The sequence below is a fragment of the Saccoglossus kowalevskii genome, chromosome 22 (genome assembly GCF_978046115.1).
Source record: "Saccoglossus kowalevskii chromosome 22, keSacKowa6.1, whole genome shotgun sequence".
Classification (NCBI taxonomy): Eukaryota; Metazoa; Hemichordata; class Enteropneusta; family Harrimaniidae; genus Saccoglossus; species Saccoglossus kowalevskii.
Genome location: NC_140662.1, coordinates 9,910,863 through 9,937,566, shown reverse-complemented (window position 1 = coordinate 9,937,566; position 26,704 = coordinate 9,910,863). Strand labels below are relative to the sequence as shown.

The 26,704-nt window shown below is 34.1% G+C and overlaps 1 protein-coding gene across 1 annotated transcript in view; it reads left to right on the top strand.

Moving 5' to 3' along the window:
- The window catches only part of LOC102802448 (low-density lipoprotein receptor-related protein 2-like), a 196,092-nt gene that overhangs the window by 18,007 nt on the left and 151,381 nt on the right, over positions 1-26,704 (top strand). The window contains exons 2-16 of the mRNA XM_085495716.1: positions 9,463-9,573; positions 9,836-9,952; positions 10,500-10,616; positions 10,990-11,112; positions 13,740-13,847; positions 15,786-15,902; positions 16,817-16,948; positions 17,821-17,937; positions 18,896-19,018; positions 19,988-20,151; positions 20,986-21,209; positions 21,878-22,075; positions 22,335-22,540; positions 23,598-23,738; positions 26,486-26,689. Of these exons, the coding sequence (XP_085351842.1) occupies positions 9,463-9,573; positions 9,836-9,952; positions 10,500-10,616; positions 10,990-11,112; positions 13,740-13,847; positions 15,786-15,902; positions 16,817-16,948; positions 17,821-17,937; positions 18,896-19,018; positions 19,988-20,151; positions 20,986-21,209; positions 21,878-22,075; positions 22,335-22,540; positions 23,598-23,738; positions 26,486-26,689 (2,202 nt within the window). The remainder of the gene's footprint in view (positions 1-9,462; positions 9,574-9,835; positions 9,953-10,499; positions 10,617-10,989; positions 11,113-13,739; positions 13,848-15,785; positions 15,903-16,816; positions 16,949-17,820; positions 17,938-18,895; positions 19,019-19,987; positions 20,152-20,985; positions 21,210-21,877; positions 22,076-22,334; positions 22,541-23,597; positions 23,739-26,485; positions 26,690-26,704) is intronic.

Genomic DNA, 26,704 nt, shown 5'->3' with positions numbered 1-26,704 from the left:
GCGAAACTATTTTGGGGTATTTCCATGCTTATTAATGCGCTACTGTCAAATACTTTATTTTAGCTGGAATTAATTTTCGCTGAAAAGACTTTTTGGTGTTTTGTATGGAATTTTTCCAGTGATTTTTGACAAGTTGAATGTAAAATATTAAGGTATATTTGCTGGATTTTATTTTCACTGTGAATCATCTCTTCAGCGAAAATAGTGAAAATTAATTCCAACTGAAAACAAGTCATTGTCAATGACACGTCCCCGTTCCGTTCATATTTGAGTGACATATACATTCAAAGCAGATCATGACCGAAATGCACCTGCATATGTACAACACATTGTGCTAAATCTGAACAAAATCCATCCATGCATGGCCGAGATCCGGTTCTGGAATTGTGAAAATACGTGATTTTGATGCATTTTCGGCCTTAAAATGGCCATCATTTCGCTATTGTTAAGCAGATCATGAAACAAATGCACATCTCTATTTGTGACATGATGTACCATGTGTGTGTGAAGTTTGAACTTGATCAATCCAGACATGTCTTGGATACGGATCCAGAACTGAATTATTTAACAAAATGGCCGCCAGTCGGCCATTTCGAACTTGATCCGAAAAAAAAAAAGACGTACATCAAGGTCCTATTATGTTTAATGTATGTACCAAATTTGAACAAAATCCATCCATGCATAACTGAGATACGGGTCCGGAATGGTGAAAATGTGCGATTTCAATGCATTTTCGGCCTTAAAGCGGCCGCCATTTGGCTATCGTTAATGAGATCATGAAACAAATGCACATACATATTTGTGACATGATGTACCTTGTGTGTGTGAAGTTTGAACTCGATCAATCCAAGCATGTCTCGGATACGGAACCAGAACTGAATTCTTTAAAACAAAATGGCCGCCAGTCGGCTATTTCGAACTTGATCCGAAAAAAAAAATGACGTGCATCAAGGTCCTATTATGTTTAATGTATGTACCAAATTTGTATGAAATCCGTCCATGCATAACTGAGATCCGGGTCCGGTATTGTGAAAATGTGCGATTTCAATGCATTTTCGGCCTTAAAGCGGCCGCCATTTGGCTATCGTTAATGAGATCATGAAACAAATACACATACATATTTGTGACATGATGTACCTTGTGTGTGTGAAGTTTGAACTTGATCAATCCAGACATGTCTCGGATACGGATCCAGAACTGAATTCTTTAAAACAAAATGGCCGCCAGTCGGCTATTTCGAACTTGATCCGAAAAAAAAAATGACGTGCATCAAGGTCCTATTATGTTTAATGTATGTACCAAATTTGAATGAAATCCGTCCATGCATAACTGAGATCCGGGTCCGGAATGGTGAAAATGTGCGATTTCAATGCATTTTCGGCCTTAAAGCGGCCGCCATTTGGCTATCGTTAATGAGATCATGAAACAAATGCACATACATATTTGTGACATGATGTACCTTGTGTGTGTGAAGTTTGAACTCGATCAATCCAAGCATGTCTCAGATACGGATCCAGAACTGAATTCTTTAAAACAAAATGGCCGCCAGTCGGCCATTTCGAACCCGATTCAAAAAAAAAATGACGTGCATCAAGGTCCTATTATGCTTAATGTATGTACCAAATTTGAACAAAATCCGTCCATGCATAACTGAGATCCGGGTCTGGAATGGTGAAAATGTGCGATTTCAATGCATTTTCGGCCTTAAAGCGGCCGCCATTTGGCTATCGTTAATGAGATCATGAAACAAATGCACATACATATTTGTGACATGATGTACCTTGTGTGTGTGAAGTTTGAACTCGATCAATCCAAGCATGTCTCAGATACGGATCCAGAACTGAATTCTTTAAAACAAAATGGCCACCAGTCAGCCATTTCGAACCCGTTCCAAAAAAAAAAATGACGTGCATCAAGGTCCTATTATGTTTAATGTATGTACCAAATTTGAACAAAATCCGTCCATGCATAACTGAGATCCGGGTCCGGAATGGTGAAAATGTGCGATTTTGATGCATTTTCGGCCTTAAAATGGCCGCTATTCGGCTATCGTTAATCGGATCATGAAAAAAATGCATGTGCATATGTCCATATAATGTGTGATGTATGAGTGAAGTTTGAACTCCATCGGTCCATGCATGTTCGAGATACAGGTGATCACGGACGCACGGACGGACGCACACAGGGCAAAACATAAGTCCCCGTTTTCGGACTGCGTCCGAACGGGGACTAATAAAGTATTCTACAGTATTTTACAGTATATACTTTTGATGATGTAATCTTGATGAAGTTTCTCGTACTCCTATATATGAAATGTCAGCATTTCAACATTGACCTAAAAAATTAAGTTAAGGCTCGCACCTTTCATGTGTAACACGAGATCTCGCAGTAAGTAGAAAATCACGAATCCCACGCACTATTGTTTATAAATCATAAATAAAAATTTTGAGTTGGAAAATAGGTTTCTCCTGCAATTCTTTTATTTCAACTTATCAACAAATTTAACTTTATAACCATGGTTACACTTGAATTTCAGTAATCAGAACTCATTCAAGGCTTGACTTCTAAAAATGTCTTGAAATGTAATTGGCTTACCATAAATTGCTCAATTAGAAGATTGTCTTCAATATACATGCAAACCAAACAGTACGTTTATTGTATACTGGTTCATTTAAATATTAATTAGTTTGACCTTATTAGATATACCTCTGTCATGTACATAACGCATATAATATTATTGGAACAAATACAGTATTGTTATTTGGTGAAATATTTACTGAATAATAACTTTTTTAGCTCTGCTGTCGACTTTGTCGAGCAGAACTTATCATATCCATCATATCCAGCGTCACCCAGCGTCTGTCGTTCGTGTCAATGTTTTACTTTTTCAACTTCTTCTTGAAAACTACAATTCTTATTGCTTTGATACTTGGTGTATAAGTACCTAGGGCAGACCTCTTGTAGATTTGTTCATTTTGTGATATCTTTAATTCTCTAATTTTAATGAATAATTTTGTCATTTTTGTTAAAAAGTTACACTTTCGACTTCTTGTTAAAAACAGCAAGTCCGATTGCTTTGATATTATATATATATAGGTACTACATGTGGACCTTTGTCAGATTTTATAATCGGATAAATGACTTGTAAAATGCTGTAAATTTGGAGGCGGGGTGTAGTGGTAGTTTTGTACATGCAAACACTCACAAACTACAAACATTTCTGTAGTGACTGTTTTGTACATACATGTATGAAACAAATATAAAGCCTGTACATGTAGTACCGGTAGTATGTTTGTAATGCGTACACTCACAAATTACAAAAAGTTCTGTAGTGACTGTTTTGTACATACGACACAAATATAAAGCCTGTACATGTAGTAGTATGTTTGTAATGCGTACACTCACAAATTACAAAAATTTCTGTAGTCGTGGTTTTATACATGCGAACACTCACAAATCACCAACATTTCTGTTGCATTGAGTTTTAATGCATTATTGTAACGTACTAAATGATATTCACAGGGTGTTGTATGTATCATGTAACTGACCTGTACAAGTACATGTATTACCCCTGGGTAAAGTTGCTGTTCTTAATGTCGTGTATAATAATTTTTCACGACGTGTTTAGCAGAAAAAAAGTCACTTTGGAATTCAGTTTTGTAGTCTGTGTTTCCAATCAGAATTTATCATGTGGGATTTTATTGATTAATTATTAAAAGGCGCATTTTTTTTTGCAAAGTCAACTAAATTGGCCAAATTAGCTCAGTTATAGAATTGCTATGACAACATACATGCACATGTAACTATACTTGTAGTACTATTGTATCATTACCATGGTTACATATGCTGCTCCAGACATGTAATTGTACGAGTTAAAGAAAATTGTCATTGTAATTATCTCATATTTACATGTATATCTTGTCAGTCTTTTTGAATTGCATTTTACTCAACTGCTTTGACATTTGACATTTCTGTGAATATCGCAAGTCAGGAAAAATGGTGACTTTCGCAAAATTTTCTTATCATTCAACATCACTGAATTTCACTCTCTGTAACTCAATCTCTTTGTAAACAAATAAATACTTCCATTTTCACTACTATTGCAATTTTTTTTCTGACTCATGGAATTTACAAAAAATGTCTCATTAGATTAAAAACAATTTTAGAGTACCAGGCATTCCAGGTTTGACTATCAAGTAGTATTTTTGTAGTTAGTACATGTACTAGAAAAAATAAATGAATGTTTCTTGGCTAAAATAAGTTATTACTAACATTCTAGAAATGAAAAAAGAAGTACTACAATGTATGAGCATTGCTGTGGTAACATGTTTTGTCTCGAACTCGTATTGGTCTGAGTTGTTTGGATACATGTATGTCTGTCTAGCACATACAAGACATAGCTGCAAGCCTTTTAATAAAACGTTTGAATAACGCTTTCATCGCGCTCTTCATAATAAATAGGAGTGTGACAGAGCTGACCAATAGGTGTTCGCCATATAGATCATGTGACCTACAATTTTTCGTCCAATGCTTGTATCATTGTTTACGTGTACCATGCTACCTACTTTGCATTATTATACATGTCTGTCGTTTGTAAAACAAGGTACATTTGTACACACCATGCTAGATTATTAAAAACATAATTCACTAGTCTGGGCTCAATATTGAATGTTTGCTGTGAAATCCAGAAACTTTACTAATTGCAGCTGTGCGGCCACTCATGATGCGTCTGTCTCTAGATGCGTGTGCATATTGAAAGTTACTTTGATTACGTGCGAAATAATCTTACCAGCGATAAAAAATGATATACCCTTAGTCTTGCTATACTATATATGCTAGTTATTGATACATTTACAACCAACTCCTTAAATAACTTTGATTTTGTACATTATTTGTACAGTCGAAGTAAGAGTGCGATAACTCAAAAAATAGGCTTGAGCAAGCAAAGTTTTCAGTATCTACATGTACATGACAAATTTGGTTTATTTCTGTATTTATAAAGATTTTTCAAAACTAGCACATAAGAATTTACACTAAAATAATGAGGACTTGATTATTTGGCACTCCACCGTCAACTACGAATACCATAAACAACGTTCATGCCTGAGAACTCCTGTACGCGGTGTGTCTGAAAATTAATTGCTTTCTGTCACACCCAGTCTATTCTATAGTGTAATGCATAAATTATGTAAATTAGGGTCAATCTAGCTTCGCGCAAGGTCAGCATTTGACCAATCAGTGTTTGTTTAACTTCTGTTCGCGTGCAGTTCAATATCTGTTTTTACCGCGTTCCTGTTACAGTCATTTGGGAAATAAATGGTATACAGGTTGTGATTGTATCGTTATCGAAAAACTTAACCGTCTGTATTTCTGTGACGTTATTCACAACCCATGTAACTATTATAGTAAACCTACATTTCATTTACATCATTCCACAAATCTTTCGAAGCAGAGTGTACCACTGATCCAACACTTTTTGCTTAACGTCTTTGGTACAACATGTAATCTGTTGTCTTGTTAGTAGCCAGTCATTGAATAAAATATCATTTGGTGAATGCAAGACAAATACAAATTATATACCTGGACATTTGTTAATTAAAAAAATTAAAAAACCCAACCTCTTTATTTACTTTCAAAATAAATTAATTTATAGTTTAAATATTTCCTTAAGTGATATAACATGCTCGTATTTCAAACTTTTTTACTATGTATAATATGCTACCACATTAACCCAACCCTTTGATTTTGTGATTGAAGATTTAGTGAAAAAAAGTAAAATACGTCGCATATTGTCATATGATTAAAATACTTGAATTCAATTGGCTGAAATAAAATGTAGGCGATACGAGTTTCATATACGTAAAGGAAATTTCCATCATGGAATGTACATGGGCGAGACTACATCTGGAGAAACCTAAACATCCAAATTAAGGTTTTTGAAATTCCACGACAATGCAAGTTTGGTTAATGTGCTCTTAATAAAGAAATTACAGTATTTAACTTTTTTGGGGATGAATTTGAGGCTAATGCTATATACCAGGCTTGAAATTTGGAGTTGAGAGAGCATCCATTTTTAAGGTTAAATTTATAAAATGGCCTTAACACATCAGAATAACGGAGAATATCAAAAGGCACTGGGGCAAACTCAATGGGCAGCAGGGCAATAAACTTTGATATCTTCGTGAAGTTCAAGCCTTGTAAATACATGTAAGAACTATATTTCAGTACAACGATTTCTGTAAAAAAAATTACTACATATTTGAGTGCTATAGCCTTGATATTCAAATTATCATTGTAGCCTATGTCCCTTAAATCTGTATTAGAAGCCGCATCCGTAATAGAAGTCGCACCCATTATTTTTGAATAATTAAGAATCAAAATTTCACCATTTCTCATATGTGTAGATGCTCTATTAGAAGCTGCGGCTTCTAATAGAGATTTTACAGTAATAATAATCATCTTTATTGTTATCATATCCTCTATGGGACTTTGATAATAAAATACAATAAAGGCATAGCAATGAAAAAAAGTACTGTGGAATACTTTATTTTCGCTGGAATTAATTTTCGCTGAAAAGGCTTTTTGGGCGTTTTGCTTGGAATTTATTTTCACTGATTTGTCATGAGTTTAATGTGAAATATAGAAAAAAAGTATATTCACTGGATTTTATTTTCACGGAATCATCCCTTCAGCGAAAATAGCGAAAATAAATTCCAAGCGAAAATAAAGTATTCTACGGTATAAGAGTATAAAACATTATTTAAAGTAAATAGAATATAAAAATTAAAGTAAATTTTTTTATTTATTTTAAGGGCAGCTACCTCAAAATAAATAACAAAATTTACTTTAATTTTAGTATTCTTTTCAAGTTGTTCTCTTGAATTTTAAAACAATCATGTACATGTATGTACATGTACTTACATGTAGCAGTTTGAGGAACCAATATGATATACATTTTGTACTATCGTTGTTTAGTATTTCAACTATTTTTTTTTTGTCAGGAAGTTTTATCAGCAAAATTTTGAGAAGCTCATTTCTTCTTTACATGTACCTCTGCTGTCGACTTTGTCGAGCAGAGCTTATTATATGAGTGATTGTCCTCTGTCGTCGTCCGTGTCAATGTTTTACTTTTTCGACTTCTTGAAAACAACAAGCCTGAATGCTTTGATACTTGGTGTATATGTACCTTGGGTAGACCTCTCTCAGATTTGTTCATTTCATGATCATATCTTCAATTCTCTAATTTTGGTGAATATTTTTGTCATTTTTGGTAAAAAGTGATATTTTCGACTTCTTGTTAAAAACCGCAAGTCAAATTTCTTTGATATTACATATATAGGTACTACATGTGGACTTCTTTCAGATTTGTCCCGTTGCTTTTTATATACATATTGTTCATTTTCTAATGATATCTTCTGTTCTTTAATTGAAATGTGCATTGCTAACAGCGGAGCTATCTCATCCGAGAGGCTGCTTGTTTTTATAAAGGCTGCGTTTAAGAAGGAAGTGCTCTTCATTTTCTATTTTGTTTAATTGACAAATCTATTTATAATTTAATTGTAGTGTGAGACCTACATTTAACCTGGTGTACATATATACATGTAGTTGTAATATGATACACATGATTAGATGAGTCATGAAAAATGAAATATCATTTCACAATTGAAATGTTCTGACTCATAGCCTCACATATACATGTACATCAGTGTCATTAATTTTGTTGATGTAGCATGTTCACAAGAAAAATTAAGTATTTCAGAACAAAATTCCAAAATTGAGTAGTCGAGAAAATTGTACACTGTATTTCATCATAAAGATATTTATATTTTCTTTATTAGTACATGAAATAAAATACATGACACAATGGATTTCGTTCATTAAATTGTTATGTGACACTGTAATTCGTATTGATGCTTCTGTTACCATGGTTTATGAATAAATTATAGCAAGGGATACAATGACATCTTTAGATTATGCTTTGAGCAGTGCCTTGCATGTAATTTCTTTAAACATTTTTTTCTCTGTTCAAGGAAACACTCTTCAATCCGTTTAATATTATTATTTTCCTTTTTTTTGTTTGGCTTAATTGCTCTTTGGCTATAGGTCTTAATCAACATTCTTGAAAAACTATGGAAAAACATTTTGGATTTATTTTTGATATTTCAGTTATTTTTGATATTTCAGTTATTTTTGATATTTCAGTTATTTTTGATATTTGAAATATTTCTTGTTATTAAAGTCAGTACATGTACCTTGAAAATTTGGAAGACCTACATGTTCATTGTATGTTGGAATAACCAGTAGTCTAATACTGTGAAATAGTTGTGTGTGCAATGCTTTATCTATTGTGTTATGCAGTCCCACATGACTGTGAAAATAATAAATTGTACTGAAATTTAGTTTTCTATAAACAGCGGCCATATTGGATTAAGAATTACGAATTTCACTTATGATTATTACATCTATACTCCAAGTACCATTAAATTTCTGAAAAGCTTTTCCATAAAAAAAAAAATCTTAATATTCTTGGATTCATTTCATTACATATTGTACAGTTAGTCATAGAGTGAAAGAAAAAGAAAAATTGCATGCAAAATCAAACTGTATGTAGCCCCAGTCTCGTCAGGCCAGCTCAGGTGAAGGTCAGACCAGGGTCAGGGAGATATTAATTAATTGAACTGTGGGTGAGACTGGGTTGAGTTAACTTCTCCACTATGAGTCTTCTCCTGATACTGCATGATCAGGATTGGCAAGCGGCATATACCAGTGATGAGGGCGCTGTTCACACCAGATAAAACTAGCTCTATAGGGAATACCACAGCAGCAATCACTATCAACACCATATACTATATGGGGCACAAACACTGTCACACATGTCGCTCATCCACAAGAGGCGACAATACCATATATTAAGTTGAAATTATTGGGAGGTTTATTAAGCACACTGATCTCTCAAGCTATTAAATGGATAACATCAATTCACAAGAGCAAAACAAACAACATTTCAGTCTTGATACCCACTGTAAACAGTACTGGCATATAAGTCTTATCACAACACTTAATATTAATGCACTAACCTTATTAACCTAACATCCAACTGACTAAATCTATCAGCTGTTGAGAAATATTAATGCATCAAGCTTATTAATCTAACAGGCAACAGGTCGAAAAAATATACTTCGAAACTCACAACGCTATTTGCGGGAACGTGAATTTGCATGTGACGTATGACCACTTTGATTGTCACAGCAAGGAACTTAGTCGTTGGCGTGACCAGCACAGGAAAAAAGTTAGGACCTCATGGAAAACTACCCAAAATACAAACAAAAAATAGAATAAAATTCTACCAACCCATACGTGTGATCACAGTAAATTTGTTAATCTAACAACGGGGACTTACTTCACCTCAGTGTGCCTGTCAATTCTTTTTTAACTAAAGGTAAAATCTCTTTTGTAATTCAGCTTGTCAGCATGACGAGTTCAGTTGCAATAATGGGCAGTGTATAGACACAACGTGGATTTGTGATGGCATAGAAGACTGTCTGGATGCATCAGATGAAGTTGGCTGTACTGGTATGTATATTAATATTCAGTCCCTGAAACACACACACACACACACATGTGATATGTGATAATGTGACAGGTCACTGATAGCATATAGTTGTTGGTCGCATCGGACTCATGATCGGTAGATCCAAGTTCAAATCCTACCTTAGGCTGAACATCAAAAGAATCGACCCCTACCCTTGGTGAGTGTGCCACAGACTCAATGGGTAGGCAAATTCCACTGGCCGAGATTCATTCACTAACGAACTTCAGTAATTTCTCGTTTCAGCACAACAGTGTATTGATGATGAATTCAGATGTCCATCAGGGAGATGTATTTTATCTGAATGGGTTTGTGATGGTGATGATGACTGTGGAGACAATGCTGATGAGAGTCAAAGTTGTCGTAAGTTTACGCTTCGTCTTAGATTTGGTAATCAGCTTCCCTGCATGAAATCATCCATCTGAAAATTGTTGCTATGGGCAGCATAGCACAGTTATGATTGCCCTTGAAGTTTCAATGATAAAATTATTGTTTTTAATATTTTAATTAATTTAATTTTCGTCTCCATCAGACGTAGTCTGAAATGATGTCATATTTCAGACATCCTTGGAGATGTCCGATGTTACGTACAAATTTAAGTCATGGTATATATGTATATGTGCATGTTGATCAGTTTGTTTTTTGTTTTGATGACCTTTCACCTACTGGCAGTTTAATATTTTACTCCTCGTAATGCAACATTTGAACATGTCAACTGTTTCTTAGACTTGCCTCGGCAAAATGTCATCCAAACTTGGTAGTGACATCACTCATAATGGATTTCTCATACACATTCATGACAAATTTGAAGAAAAGCACAATTTTTATAACAAGGTTAAAATAAAAATACCAATAAAAAACAATACCTCATGAGAATTTTTTTGTTTTGTTTTTGAATTTTTTTTTTCAGCTGAGCATATGTGTAATGATAGCCAGTTTAAGTGTGCAAATGGCAACTGTATTCCAATACAATGGAAGTGCGACCATGAAAATGACTGTAGTGATTCATCAGATGAGTTCAACTGTGGTAAGTTTAGTGTCCTTCGAAAAATTTCATATCAATTGTGACAAAATTGTTGTTTTTAGTCTACGCGCACATGTACACCCAGTCTGAAATAGGGACTTGTGTTTTGGATTCTCCTGTGGCATCCATGGAAATCAAAAATTTGTTTTAAAAATTTTGTCAAACTTGAAATTGACTTTTGGGTTAAAATAATATTTTCCACTTCTTATTGAAAAGTGCGAGCTTGGTTGCTTAATTGATACCTTGGTAGGACCTCCATCAGATTTGTGGCAATATTTATGTTCATAATTTTTTATCAGCTACAATTCTTGTTAAAAATTTGTGTGTCTAGTGGTTACGATTAAATTTGACCTGTTGTTGCATTTTTCACTCTCAGAATACAGAGACTGTGAAAGCACTGACATAACGTGCTTCGATGGTACATGTGTTCCGGCATCCAGACGTTGTGATGGAGTCTTTGACTGCCGAGATGGCACAGATGAAAACAATTGTAACTCAGGTATGATTTGTAATGTCTCGCCACATATTGTTTGCTCAATATAGTAGATTTATGCACTTTTGTAAACATTATTAAACAATAGATTTTATTAATGGTTGCCGAAATCTCATCAAGATGAGAGAGGTACGTGACTAGCTTTTGTACACTGAATAGTGTTCCATTTTCAAACACCATCACGTCTACTGTTCCTGTAGCCATGGAAACCATGATATTTGAAAATGGATGCCATGGCGATAGAGACTATTTGGGAGAAAAAAGCAAGCGGCCATTTGAAAATAGTCTATTAGAGTGTACTTTACTGAATTTTAATCTATTAGCCATAGGTCCTTTAATCTGGGTCGCAGAATATAATTTTTGAAGTTGCATTGATCCTTGAAAAAAACAAAACAATGTCTGTTATCATCCCTGTCATGAACTTTTTTTTTTGTAACTGAAACAAATTAATAAGCCTGATGCATGAACTCTAGGGTTACTCTGTACTTTCTGACTACCGTTAAAGTCCTATTATAAACCGCGGTTTATATTACAATGTATCAATTTAAAAATTGGGATCAAAAGCTCAAGTTCGGGGTGCGGTTTCTATTACGTACATATTGCAATCACTAAATGGGCGTGGTCATTTTTTGTCCACAAAACATGCACAAAACAAACAATACACCGTACAATCTCCTGAATAGGCGTCGGGGAAGAGTGAAAGGCCTTATTTTGGTTCTAAAATAGGCGTTACGAAATGTTGAAAAATTACAGTCAATCAAAAAAATTTCCACATGATACAAAAAATACTCATTATTTTTAATGTAATATGCATTTATTTTTTTAATTTTCTTGGTAACGAAAAGTATATTCTAACATAAGTTTCAAATAAAAACACGAATGCACTGCTTAGTAGCAAATGATCACAGAACGGTAGCTCGATCCGGGTCACAAGTGAATAACTTACTTGTTTTCGAAGTGTTGATATTGGTGATTATTATTTAGTACTGATTACAATAACGCACGAAAAATAAATTCGTTGAATTGTTATAAAATGCAAGTAAAATTCAACTTAGTTTCCCCGTAAGCGAATGATTTCAGTCACATGTAAACAGCCGATACGATATCCGCCATGTTTTTGAATGCTCGTGTGACGTATTATTGACTGGATAGGTCAAGTCGCTAATTAACCAATCAAAATGCTGGATGGTTGCCCACGTGTCTAAATTACATAGCTCATTTAAATATGTTAATGACAGTTCAGCGACCTCATGGTGAACGCAACACGGAAGAGATTTACCGATAATGTAGTGCGATCTTTTGCCTTTGATTTCCATGGGAAAACGGCATGATTTTTTTTTTTAAATAAAAAAATTATTTGTTTTTGAAAGATAAATTATTCTTCAATGCTCAGTTTAACATTTTTACGGTGATAAAAGCTCATTGTCTAAAACTTACGAAACACAGACGTATTCAGAAAGAGTATTGACAGAGGTCGCCGCCAGAACAAAAGCAGTTTCAATGCCTGTCTGACATCTTATCACCGCTGAACAATAAATAGGTGTGAATATCTTTAGGCATGTTGTCGAAACAAATGAATAGGATTAGGAACAATGCCGTTTTGGAACAGCTGGTTGAAACAATGAAGTCAGTCACGGTCTTGTTGAATTGGGGGTGCGGTTAGTAATAGGTACTTTTCAAGTTTTCAATTTTTGTTAAGAACTCTTTAACCCCGAAGCCGGAATTGGGGGTGCGGTTACTATTACGTATGCGGTTTATATTAGGACTTTAACTGTACTAAAGGTCACACATCCTGGTACTTTCTGACTACTAAAGGTCACACATCCTGGTACTTTCTGACCCCTAAAGGTCAACTATCCTGGTACTTTCTGCCCACTAAAGGTCACACATCCTGGTACTTTCTGACCCCTAAAGGTCAACCATCCTGGTACTTTCTGACCCCTAAAGGTCAACCATCCTGGTACTTTCTGACCCATAAAGGTCAACCATCCTGGTACTTTCTGATCCCTAAAGGTCAACCATCCTGGTACTTTCAGACCACTAAATGTCACACATCCTGGTATTTTCTGACCCGAGGTCATACATCCTGATATTTGAGATTTGTTAACATATTCATTTAGGCAAGGATATGATAGACCATGTTCTATTCACTGTGAAATCTCGCATTATGTGTATATGAAATTAAACGTAAAAAACAGGACACAGAAAGGTCATAGTGGCGTCAGAAAATAGCAGCGAATGGAAAATCATCCATCTGTTATGTTTATCTATAAGATCAATCTTATCTTTCTTTGTAATTTGCATTTTTGTTTAGTGTGGTCTTTGACATTAATGTGAATTTTCTCCAGAATAACACAGCACTTAAAAACGCATTATTTGTAGTTTTTACAGTTTAACTGCAATAATTGCGTAACTTCAGTACATTATAAAGTTGCTATGCTATAAGAAATATTTACTCTTGAGTGAAACATTTATATTTTCTACATACACTGCAATGTCTGCTGTTCAATAGTTTAAACTGAATTATGATGCAATGAGAATATGTGCTCCCTTTTATCAGCATAATCATCATTAATTGCTTTAAACATTTTCTTTCAGTTTTGACAATTATTATAATATTTTATAATTTTCAGAATGTGGTATATTAGAGTTTGAATGTGCGGATGGTTCTTGTATCCCAAGACAACTGTATTGTAACCATCAATCAGACTGCTTAGATGAATCAGATGAGGCTGACTGCGGTGAGTGATATCTATGAATATTGTTGGTCGTAAGCGACATAACAAAAGATGAATTTTGCCGTGTGAATTACTGTTTACCTTGCCTGTATCATCAAAGATGAAAGGGAAAGTTATATTGAGGGAAAAATGTCTGTCATCGTTTTTGTCGTCATCGTCGTTGTTAATAACTTTACTAATTCTATTCCAAACTTTATCAAACTAGGTCACCTAATTCATCAGTATAAAATCTTCCCTTATTGTGAATGGCAGATGTCCTGTGTGAAAATATCATGCAAAAATTGAGAAATTAGTAGTCAAAATCTGATAAAATTTGTTGACTGTTTCTACTTTACTGATTACTGGTGATACACATTCAAAGGTCACTGATCCCTGTATTGCTGTATGTGTTCAATGAAGTAAATCATTTATCTTGTAATCAATATCATTGGTAATGTACCTCCCAAATCCCATGGGGATACTAGACTGGGTTTTCAATCAACTCATTGAGAGGATCGTTGCCCAGTCTAATACACATTTGCAAACATACCGTAAAATTCCTAATTGAGGCCTCGGCTTGAATTAAAATTCATTTTTTCAACGGGCGACTTCAAATGCGTGAAAGTCTTGGTGCGGCTTTAATTAGAGCATTCACTTCGGTAACAGTGAGAAATGTTTTCAGAAAACAAAGGCCTGAAGGGATAATAATATGCTAATGAGATGCACGACACTCAATTGCAACTTTGTTGCAATTCTAAGTGCACTTTTGGATTTTCACACACAGACAAACAAATTTACACTGTACAACATGCTGCACATTAAATAATATCCACAAATAGATTTGTACGCATTTGCCGATTATGGTACCGTATAATCTCTTGAATAGACGTCACACTAATTTGTTAGTATCGGTAGTGTGGTACTTTCCATGCTCTAATTTAGACATCAGGGAAATTACAGTCAATCAAAAAAAAAAACTGTTCACATGATAACAAAAAAAATATGGTACTCAGTACCGGTATATTTAATGTAATATGCATTTATTTTTGTTGATAACGAAAAGTATATTCTAAAAGAAGTTTCAAATAAAAACAAACACTAATGCATTGCTTAGTAGCAAATGATCACGGTAATCTGGCTGGATATGCTGCGTTTCACAAGTTAATAACTTACTTGTTTTCGAAGTGTTACAATTGATGATTATTACTAAGTAGTGATTACAATAACGTACAAAAAATAAGTTTGTTGAATTGTTATGCAAATTCAACTTACCGTAGTTTCACCGCAAGCGAATGATTTCGGTCACGTCCGAGATATCCGCCATGTTTGTCCAAGTCCAAGCTAATTAACCAATCGAAGCACTGAATGGTGCCAACGTGTTTGAATTACCATAGCTCATTTAAATATGTTAATGTAGGTCAGCGACTTCATGGTGAATGCAACACGGAAGAGATTTACCGCTTTGATTTTGATGGGAAAACGGCATGATTTTTTTTTAAATCAAGAAATTAGTTGTTTTCGAAAGATAAGCTGAGCACTGAAGAAGAATTTAACACTTTTTATGATGATAACAGCTCATTGTCGAAACGCAGTTAACCCATTCACGCTATACTCACAATAAACACTACTCTTGAATAGGCGTCAATGACTACGGAAAACCTAAATTAGACTCTAGTCTAGGCTTCAGGAAAGATTGAAATGTTCAAAAAAATCATGCCTTAATTTAAAATTAAATTGTATATCTTTTACTGAAATATGTGGTGGCTGTTTGGTTTGTGAAAGTTTTGGGTGAGGCTTATATTAAAGCTGCAGCCTCAAATATGATTTTTACGGTACCAATAAAATTCATAAACTATCCTAACAGAAAACAAGATGTCAGATAATTGTAATAAACACTCCTATGAATAACTTTTTGGGTGCTAAAAAACAACAGCATATTTTTATGTCATATTTCTCTTACAGTGTACCCATCATGCTCCAGTGCTGAGTTCACATGTGAAAATTCCAACTGTGTACCTCAGGAATGGGTGTGCGATGGAGCTGATGACTGCCTTGATTTATCAGACGAAAAAAGATGTGGTGAGTGTCATCTTGGTTGTGGTTGGATGGATTTTGTTCGAATTTTTCCAAAACCAGATTTCGGCTGTTTACTGGTGGATCTATTTTGTTCATTACTTTAGACCTTGATGTACGTCATTTTTTTTCAAATCGGATTCAAAATAGCCGACTGGTGGCCATTTTGTTTTAATGAATGTGGTTCTAGTGTCATATGTCTGACATGCTTTGACTGATTATGTTAACATTTTATATATTCATTATACATCATGTCATAAATATACAGATGGCCATTATGTTATGGCCATAATGGTTGTCATTTTGTTTTAATGAATGCTGTTCGAGGGTTTTATCTCCGAATTTTGCAGACTAATCATATTCAAATTTTACATATACATCATAAATCATGTTGCACATGTGCATATTTATTTATTTGGTTATTCAAGACAACCAAATTGTTATTCACCAAAATCAAGCATTTCTGCAATTCTTGGTTTGGATCTGGTCATGCATGGACAGATTTTGTTCAAACTTGACCTTAATGCACATCACTTTGTTTGTCAGATCAGTTTCAAAATGGCCGACTGGTGACCAATTTGTTTCTAATTAGTGAATGCAGTTTTGAAGCCATATCTCAGACATTTTGTAACTGTTCGTGTTCAAATTTTATATATTTCTTAAACTTGGGAACTCAATAACTACGTAATGCAATTTTTTTAAAAATAGTACAGACTGAGTATAATGGATTGAAATTTAACCTTATCTAGTTGTTTGTTTGTTGAATGCAATCTTCTACAGAGACACAATGTAATGTACATGCAACTGTCCATGGTGCCATACGACAAATTTAATTAGATTTTCCACTTTTATGAACCAGTGTCTTAGATGTTATTTGCATACTAATAAGGTAATTTTCATATTGTGTTTTTCTATTCAAGAGCAACGATCATGTCCACCTTTAAAGTGGGCCTGTCCATTGTCAGGAACGTGTATTGAATTATCAGAAGTCTGCAATAATCAGCCAGACTGTCCGAATAGTGAAGACGAGAGTGGACAAGGAAACTATTGTAGTGAGTTCATTGTATCAATTTATTTGCATAAAAGGTAGCAACCATGCAAAGACGAGTTAAAAATTCATCTGTGATTTAGTCATTCTCTGAAAGTTACTAAGCATGCTACATAAGAACTGTAGACAATATGAAGTTATAAAAAAATAAGATTATTTTTATAGAAATTATTTAAATGCGTTTATATTTGTGCCACTCTAAAGATTTTACTATTTGAATGTTTTTGGTTTTTACAATGTCACTGACAAAAAATTGGTATCATTCCATTTGTTGTCTCTTTATTTTCTTGTGAGAGATTTACAAGACTGTTTTGTTTTCCACTAGTACCACATTTATCACTCTTCATGGACAATCACACTATTTTATAAATTAATTTTTCTTAGAAATGTACATCACATTTATCAGTCATCTTTTTTCCTTTAGAAAAGTAGATTCTTTTGTATGCCTTGAATCCATCTCGCACTGAACATGAAATTTCAAAAGGAAAAAAAGTTATGCAAGCTTGCAACCCATAGACCGAATATCGCCAGTTTTAGCGCCCCCAATGGGCCAACAAAATAATACTTTTGTTTTCCGTGCTATTGTGTTCTATTCTTTCTCTTCATTGCATCTGTTTCCCTGATCTACGTAACTATGGTAATGGGAACAATGAGGGATAAAAACAAGTACTATGGCTCGCTCACAGTCTGAAAACATGTTGACAAAAATTGTTGTGTGTACGGTGTTTTAACCAATTCCATTGCTACTGTTTGTTGTTTCTGATTGAAAAAGCATCGGCAGTCAGTTCAGTGATATTAGAACTGTTTGCTGAATCTCTGTGCATCATCAAATAAAAAGTATTATTAGAGAACATACTGATTATCTTATATCTTTAGGTGAAAATAATTGCGGTATTCTCGGTTGTGAAAATGACTGCCATGTGTCACCAACTGGTGGCATATGCTACTGTGATGTTGGATATATATTAGACACAGATAACAGAACGTGTGTAGGTGAGGTCTCAAAAAGTATTTTTTTCTGAGAAATTCCTTATATATAAATGTACTTTGTTAGATTCATATTTTCATCATAATTGTTGAACTTGTTCTTATACATGTAACTTGTATTTAATACGGATGGAGTCAAATCTATATATACTCATACTTTTTTTTAGTGTTACTTTCTTTCAATTACTGTAAAAGGATTAATTATTCACTGGGTTTTAATTTTGCTTATTTCGCTGACTGGAAAATGTGCTAAATTAAAACCCAGTGAATATGTAAAATTTAGCATAGAACACATTATCTAAATGATAAAACCGTGAATTCAAAACCCACTGAATATGCCTGAAATGGTAAATCAGTGAAATTTAAACCCAGTGAAAATTAGTCATTTTACAGTACTATGAATGTTGTGTGTCAATGAATTTGTTTTTTATTAAAGTGAAATCTTGTCCAAAAAGTATAGTGGGAATATGGAGTAACCCTAAAAATTACTGAGGGGTGGGATGGGGGGTGGGGGGTGTTACGATATTATAGTTATACACTGTACAGTTGTCACTGTATTTCCACAAGTTACAGTGTGTCGTAATTTTGCGGTATTGAAAATTCTATCTGCAGCCTACCATATTAGGAAATGTGAATTCCAAATGGAATGATCATTTTACCCATCTCTGGGGTTTCTGTATCAAGCGATTGGTTCGTAAAGGTGTATTATGATAATAAGGTCATTATGAGGATACCACATAGTTTGAATTCGGGCAGTACGTAGTCGCATAACATTCTACTACACTGCATTTGATTCTCTTACTGTCTTCATGCATACTTTGCGGTATCCTCGCAATAACTTTATGTACATTAGATTTGTACAAAAAATATTTGTTAACAAGCAGTAAATTAAGAATAACTAGTGTAAACCTTGTAAAATATATATTTTCTGAAAGTATGATTTTTTATTTTTTCGGGTTTGCAGATTATGACGAGTGTGGAGTATGGGGTAGCTGTGATCAGCTGTGTCACAATGTTCCAAGTGCGTACAGGTGTTCATGTTACGAGGGTTATCAAATTGAAAATAATAGCCATTGTAAAGCAATAGGTAAGCATTATGATTGGTTAATTACGAGATGTTTTTATTCTAATTACCCAATCACAGTGCTATGGTATTATTACTTTATTCTCATGAAGTTTTTGACCACTATTTTTCCATCAATTGAAACCCATTTTTTCTATGCTGAGTAAGTAGTCTTCAGCTAGCCCTCTGAATAATAGCTTTGGCTTTTTGGGGGGGGGGGGGGGGGGGGGGCTCACAGGATTATTTATTTGCTCACACATGTGATGCCTCCCGGATGAGATAAAAATGATTTTACAAGACCAAAACAAAAAAAATACAGCAGGAGATCAAGTTCATTTTAAATGGCAATAAAAAAAAATTCACTCTTCTATACATAAGATTTTGTATTAATCTATGAAATAAACACAGATACGCAGAATGTGTTAAACAACCTTCATAATTACTGTCAAAAATGGAAGCTACAATGTACAAGTAATTACAACGGAAACTAAAATTGTTATCTATAAAAGGAGAACATTGAAAACAAAAAAAAGGTTGTACTTTCAACAACAACAAATTGCTAGGTGTTGACTCATATTGTTACCTTGCTGTAACTCGATTGGTTGTTTTACTGATACAAGAAAACCATGGCAATGCTCTATATAAACTATCGATACAAAAAAAACTTAACATTATGTGAATTTTTTGTCATGTAATGTTTTTCAATTCCAATGACAAATGCTTACAAATTTAGAAGAAATTAAAGGGAGAGGGTTGTCATCTGTGCACGCTCGGTAATTGAATCTCAAGAGACGATAACAACACGCGCTAAAAACGCAAAGGTTCATGGATGTTTGTAAATAATGACACTGTATGGCCATCTGACGCTTGCGCAAGTGACGACTCTCTCTCTTTAATAAATAAGTTCTCTTTGACAATGAATTTGTACATCTCTAAAGTATCAGGATGTGTGATATTTTTGAGGTCAATCATGATGTTTGAACTTCTTTGCAGGTGGGGGAGCGGCCAAAATTTTTTTTTCGTTAAGGAATGCCATAATGAGTGTGGACATTGATGGCAGTAACATTGAAACTGTTGTAGAGACCGAAAATGCCATAGGTGTTGACTTCCACTATGCAAGTCAGATACTTTTCTGGACTGATGACACGCACAATAAAGTAAGTTCAATGAACTTTATTTTATCCGAGATATCATTGCAGCTCAGTGTAGTAATTTTCTGCATCTCCATGCAGTCACAGTCCCAGCAAGCTGATTGGTCTATGCAAGCACATTGACTTTTTGACATACTATCGCTAAATATTATGAGATATTGGTGGTTTTACATTATATTTATTAAATTATTATTCAAATATTTCTGTTAGCTTCAGATGACGGCTAAAACACATGTGAGGCCTTATATATGATTTGTTCAACACAAATACAAATTTTTATTTAAGGCAGAGATGCAGGTTTGTGGGCACTTGGAAGTGAATTTTTTTTTTTACTTTTTATTATCCAAACAGTCTTGATTGTGTTTATCTTCAAAACGCCGTTGAAGTAGTGAAATTTGAGCTGCTGCCTTGCAAAATTGACAACTGGTAGACAGTTTTCAAGACGACACTTTCTTCATAGTAAACAGATGTACCCATGAACCAATTTTGACAGGAAACAGAAGCATGGTTTAGAAGCTAATTTTTTTTAAATCACTTTTGACCAAAAAAGCACTTTTTGTGCATATTTCAAACTACAGTGTCCATAAAAAAAATGCTAAAAAAAATTTAACATTCATACAATAAGCTTTCCGAAAATATTAGTTTTGTGGACAAGGGAGGTCACCTTGGTTTCCTAATCAACTAATTAAAATACCTATCAGGTAAACTGCATCTCTACCTTAATATTAAATTCTATTCTCAGTACGAGCTGTATAATTATATGCTTTGTTGAATAAACAGCTGACTTCTAAAAAAAGGCAATAGTCACGAAGGCTTGTTTTTTTGTTTTGTTTTTCTCAGCTTTATTCATCAAACATTGATGGTACTGGAGTAGAAGTTGTTTTGGATATTGGACTACATACACCAGAAAATGTCGCAGTTGACTGGATTGGAAATAAACTTTATGTTGTAGAAAGCTACATTGGGCAGATTGATATATGCGAAATGGACGGTAGCCTGAGGGCGCCCTTGCTTACTGAGGGTCTTAACCAACCACGAGGAATCGGTCTGGACCCGACAGAAGGGCAAGTACCGATATTCTTATAAACTACAAATTAAGCTAAGCTTTATAACAATTAAGACTATCTTGGGATGTCTGTTTGGTTGTTGTGTTGTTGACTTTGAAAATTATCGTACATGTATGAATGTCCGCGTCACCTTTTTACTTTTTCAAATTCTTCTTGATCTGATTGCTTTGATAGTAGACCTCTCTCAAATTTGTTCATTTCAAGATATCTTCAAATCTCTAATTTTGATGAATATAATTGTACTTTTTGATAAAAAAAAAATATTTTTAACTGTTTCTTGAAAACGGCAAGCCCAATTGCTTCAAAATTTCATGTGTGGAAACCTTAGATGGACCTCAGTCAGATTTGTTAATTTTGTGACAATACCTTCTGAATCAATTCTCTAATTTTAGTGAAAATCTTTGTAATTTATTGTAAAAATGGCTTTTTTTGTCTAAACAGCAGATCTATATTAGCTGACAGGCTGCTTGTTTAACCTACCACTCAAATATAACATACATACCATAGTAACACATATACTTTAAAATGTAAATGAAAGAGGTGTCAAATAAATTTATATTTTAATAATCCAGCCTACAAAAATTCCATTGTTAGTTTATTGGAGATGCACTTTTAAACAAATATAATACATGTTCCTGACTTGGTTACTTGTTGTTTTTATGCAGGTACATGTTTATTAGCGATTGGGGCAAATACCCTGCTATTAAGAGGGCATTCATGGATGGGTCTAATGTCGTCATCTTGGTGTCAGACAAGGTCATTTGGCCGAATGGTTTGACAGTAGACATTGCATCCAAAAGGATATTCTGGGTTGATGGACGATTGGACTATGTTCAGAGTGTTACTTACAATGGTCAAAACAGGTATGTCCAGACAGGAAGGCATCTATGAGTCTCGCAGAAAAAACAGATTGCCAAATTTGTTTGCAAGTTTTTGGGTCACACAATGTTTTATTGTACATCATTAAATTCAAATTTGACAATTTTTTGTTTGTTTCACCAACAAGGTGGACAGTTTTTCATGCTAAATTATCACATGCTCTCATGTACCATATAATAACCAATTTTATCTGAACATCAATGAATTTTTTTCAAATTAATCTTTTTTTTGTTTTATTCAAAGGGAAACACTCATATCGGGTGGTCTCTATGTACCGCATCCTTTAGATATAACAGTATTTGAACAGTATGTATACGTATCTGATTGGACAAAAATGGGACTCTTAAAAGTTAACAAGTTCATGGAATCAGATTACACCATCATTGTGCAGACAGAGAGTGCTAAACCAATGGGTGTGACAGCTTACCATCCAGCAAAACAACCCACTGGTAAGTAAACCCACTGGTAAGTAAACCCACTGGTAAGTAAACCCACTGGGTAGCTTATCTACATCACATTGATTTGCAAATTTGACTCAAGATGGCTGACTGGCACAACAGGGAGTATTTTAAAATTCTTGTTTCAAATCTTACTTGTGAGAATTCAAAACAGAGATGCATGAATTTACATGCATCAGAACACTAGCATGAGTCAATGGAAAGCTCTCATGGTCATTACCATTCAAACACAGAATACCATGATTGAAAAGTTTTACTTAAATTTGTGCAAATTCATACTATCGAATATGTTGCATGATTGTCTCAATACTCAAAGAAAGTTTTAGAAAATTTAATGCTTCTGTAACTTAAAAGGACCATGAGCAGCAGTTCTTTAAATTCTTTGAATCTATTTTCGCGCTGATTCAAAATGAAGACTGGTGCACACAATAGGTAAAGATAGGGTATATGTATATGTCGGGTCACAGGTTAATTCGTCGGGTCACAGGTTAATATGTCGGGTCACAGGTAAATATGTCGGGTCACAGGTAAATATGTCAGGTCACAGGTAAATATGCATGAACTCTACTACTAAATAAACCCTTTTTAACTGTATCTGATGTTTACAGATAAATTCATATTCTTCTGTTAATTGTTCAACACCTCACAGCAATCTCAACAATTCATGATGTATTGTAAAATTATCTTTGCTGGAATTAATTTTTGCTGAAATATGGGTATTTTGTATGGAATTTGTTTTCACCTATTGTTGACGAGTTGAATGTAAAATATAAGTAGAAAGGTATATTCATGGATTTTATTTTCACTAAATCATTCCTACGGCGAAAATGGCGAAAATTAATTCCAAGCGAAAATAAAGTATTTCACAGTATATATTGTTCAGCAGATGATTCCTCACAAATTTTCAAAATGGGATTTAAATTAATCACAGTTGATACAGAGACAAAACCTTGCATGCATTTTACATGAAAGTATCTGCAGCTGTTCATTAGAGAGCGAGTCAGTGTGTTTTCTTATGTGGTAAAATATTGTCCTCATATTCCCACAGTACCTAATCCATGTGGTAGCATTAATGGTGGCTGCCAACAGCTGTGTGTTGTTAGTCACACAACGGACAATGGTGGTCTTGGATACAGATGTAAATGTAAAACCGGCTATGAACTTGACAGTGATCAGATATCATGTACAAGTAAGTAAATAAATATTCTACCATTATGTATGCGGGGGAAGGGGGGGGAACTAAGCTGACATGTGAAAGTCTGATCATTTGTAGGGGGTCCCTGTTTTTGTTTTTTTTTAGCTCCGCTGTCAACTTTGTTGAGTGATATGAGTGATTGTCCGTCGTCGTCGTCCGTTTGTTTCAATGTTTTACTTTTTCGACTTCTTCTACAAAACTACAAGCATGAATGCTTTGATACTTGGTGTATATGTACCTTCGGTAGACCTCTCTTAGGTTTGTTCATTTTGTAATGATATCTGTAATTCTCTAATTTTAGTGAATATTTCTGTCATTTTTGGTAAAAAGTGATATTTTTGACTTTTTTTTGAAAACCGCAAGTCCAATTGCTTTAATATTACATATATAGGTACTACATGTGGACCACTCTCAAATTTGTTCATTTCATGATGATATCTTCAAGTATCTAATTTTGATGATTATTTTTGTCATTTTTGGTGAAAAGTGATATCTCCTGTTCTTTTAATAATTGAAATGTGCATTGCTAACAGCGGAGCTATCTCAGTCGACTGGCTGCTTGTTTTATTTTCAACAACTATTCCTAAATCGTAAGTCCAATTGCTTTCATATTAGCAGCAAAGGATACATGGGGTGGTCCTCTCTCAGATTTGTTGAATTCATCTCAAAATATGCAAATTTGCATTTTTAGTGAATATTTTTCTCATTTTTGGTAAAAAATGTTATTTTTGATAACTACTGTTAGTTCAAAACCGTAAGCCCTATTTACAGAGGGCTTTCAACTAAATATAAAACATAATACAACTTTTAAGTATACTTTGAATATGTAATAGCACAAGTAAGTTAATTAACTGGTATTTTTGATGACAAATGCGATGATTATTCTGCTTATATCGATCAGGTCCCTTAAATTGCACACATAATAATTTGGACGGTCAGTATACTTTCAAACAGTTGCCTAACAATATCCATCTTATCTTCCGATATGCCCAAGAATGTGATTTAATGTCGTAATTTGCATATGAATAATGTTACTTTTAGTTTCAGTTATTACTATCCCAGTGTTGTACTATTCCAATTAGAGTGAGTTCACTGTGCTGTTTGTGGAAGTGTTTTTACGTAATAAATATTACTTTCCATTAAAATTATTTTTGTGTTTGTCTTTTGTTAAATATTCACATGCAACTAGTGACAATGCAATCACAGTTGCTCAAGTAATATTTCTTGCAGTGTCAAATTTTTGGCTGAAGGTATTTCCAGCAAAACTTTTTGTGTATCAACATTCCACAGAAAATTAAAAAATAAGATACCAGATTTTTCCCCCAGTGTATGGCACAACAATTGATCTTGCATTCAGCAATGTCTTATGTAAAACTGAGTAATTGACTCTTATATCTGATCATAAGATTATTACTGCACTGATTTATTGAACATTTGTTCTTGGGTGTAACAAAATAATTACGTATATGTACATGTATAATGTTATTAGAAAGGATAACATTTCAAAAACATGATTACAATTTTCAAACAAAAACATATTTTTTTTTTCTCGACTATTTCTCAGGTTTTTGCACATCCACGAAGTTTAGCCTCAATGATGTTTGTCCAATGAAATGCACTATCCTTATGAACACTATAAACGTTCATAATTGCAACTGCAAGCAACTGTAACTCAAGTGCAATGTTCTCTAAATGACTGACTGTATTACAACCACAATGCCACTTTACTGATTCTTGTTCCATGATAATGAAGACAGCGGAGCTATTTCGACCGCCAGGTCGCTTGTTAGTCCCTGTTCGGACTTGTGTTTTGACCTCCGTGCGTGCGTGTGTGCGTGCCTGTATCTTAGAAATGCCTGGACCAATTACAATGAAATTTCACACATACATCATACATCAATTTGTTTCACGATCTAATTCAAGATGGTCGAATGGCGGCCATTTTTGTTCTAAAAATCATCAAAATAAAGTATTTCTCGGCTGTTAACAGATGGATTTTGTTCAAACTCTGTATAGACGTTGCACATTATAGGACCTTGATGCACATTTTGTTTTCAGATAAGATTCAAAATGGTTGACTGGCGGCCATTTTGTTTTAATGAATGTGGTTCTAGTGCCATATCTCTGACTTGCTGACTTGCTATGACTGATTATGTTCAAATTTTAAATATTCATTATGCATCATGTCATATATATACAGATATATTGGTTTGACGATCCTATTAAAAATGGCCGAATGGTAGCCATTTTTGTGCTAAAAAATCATGAAAATCAAGCATTTCTTGCATTTATGGATGGATTTTGTTCACCTTGGTACATACATTAGATCAAGTTCAGAATGGCTGACTAGTGGCCATTTTGTTTTAATGAATGGGCTTCTAGATCCATACATGTATCTCTGACATGCTTTGACTGACTATGTTCAAATATTATATATTCATTATACATGTATTAAAAATGGCTGATTTTGTTTTAATTGATGCTGTTCCAGAGCAATATCTCTCAATACTCGTTTGACGATCAGATACAAATGTCAATCATTTAAATGTTAAACAATCATCATAATAATCATATTCCTGACATGTTTATATTCCAGCTATATTACTATAAACAAAACTATTTATCTTAAATTCGATAACTAACTGGGACTGTGCCATGCATGGCTTGTTTTACATGCTCTGAAACTCTGTAAGTAGCTGCTTTTCTGCTACTGTTGTCTATTTTCTATATTGTATTTGCAGAAATAGATAAATTTCTCCTGGTAACACAAGACCATGTCATTCGAGGAATTTCACTGGATCTGAACAAGAGAGGAGATGCAATTTTTCCAGTGTCGGATAGAGGCTCAAAATACAGTGGTGTGGATTATGATGTGCGAAATGAATTCCTTTATTTTTCTGACATCAACAAACAATGGATTGCTCGGACAAAGCTAGATGGTTCAGGTCTGTAACAAGCTT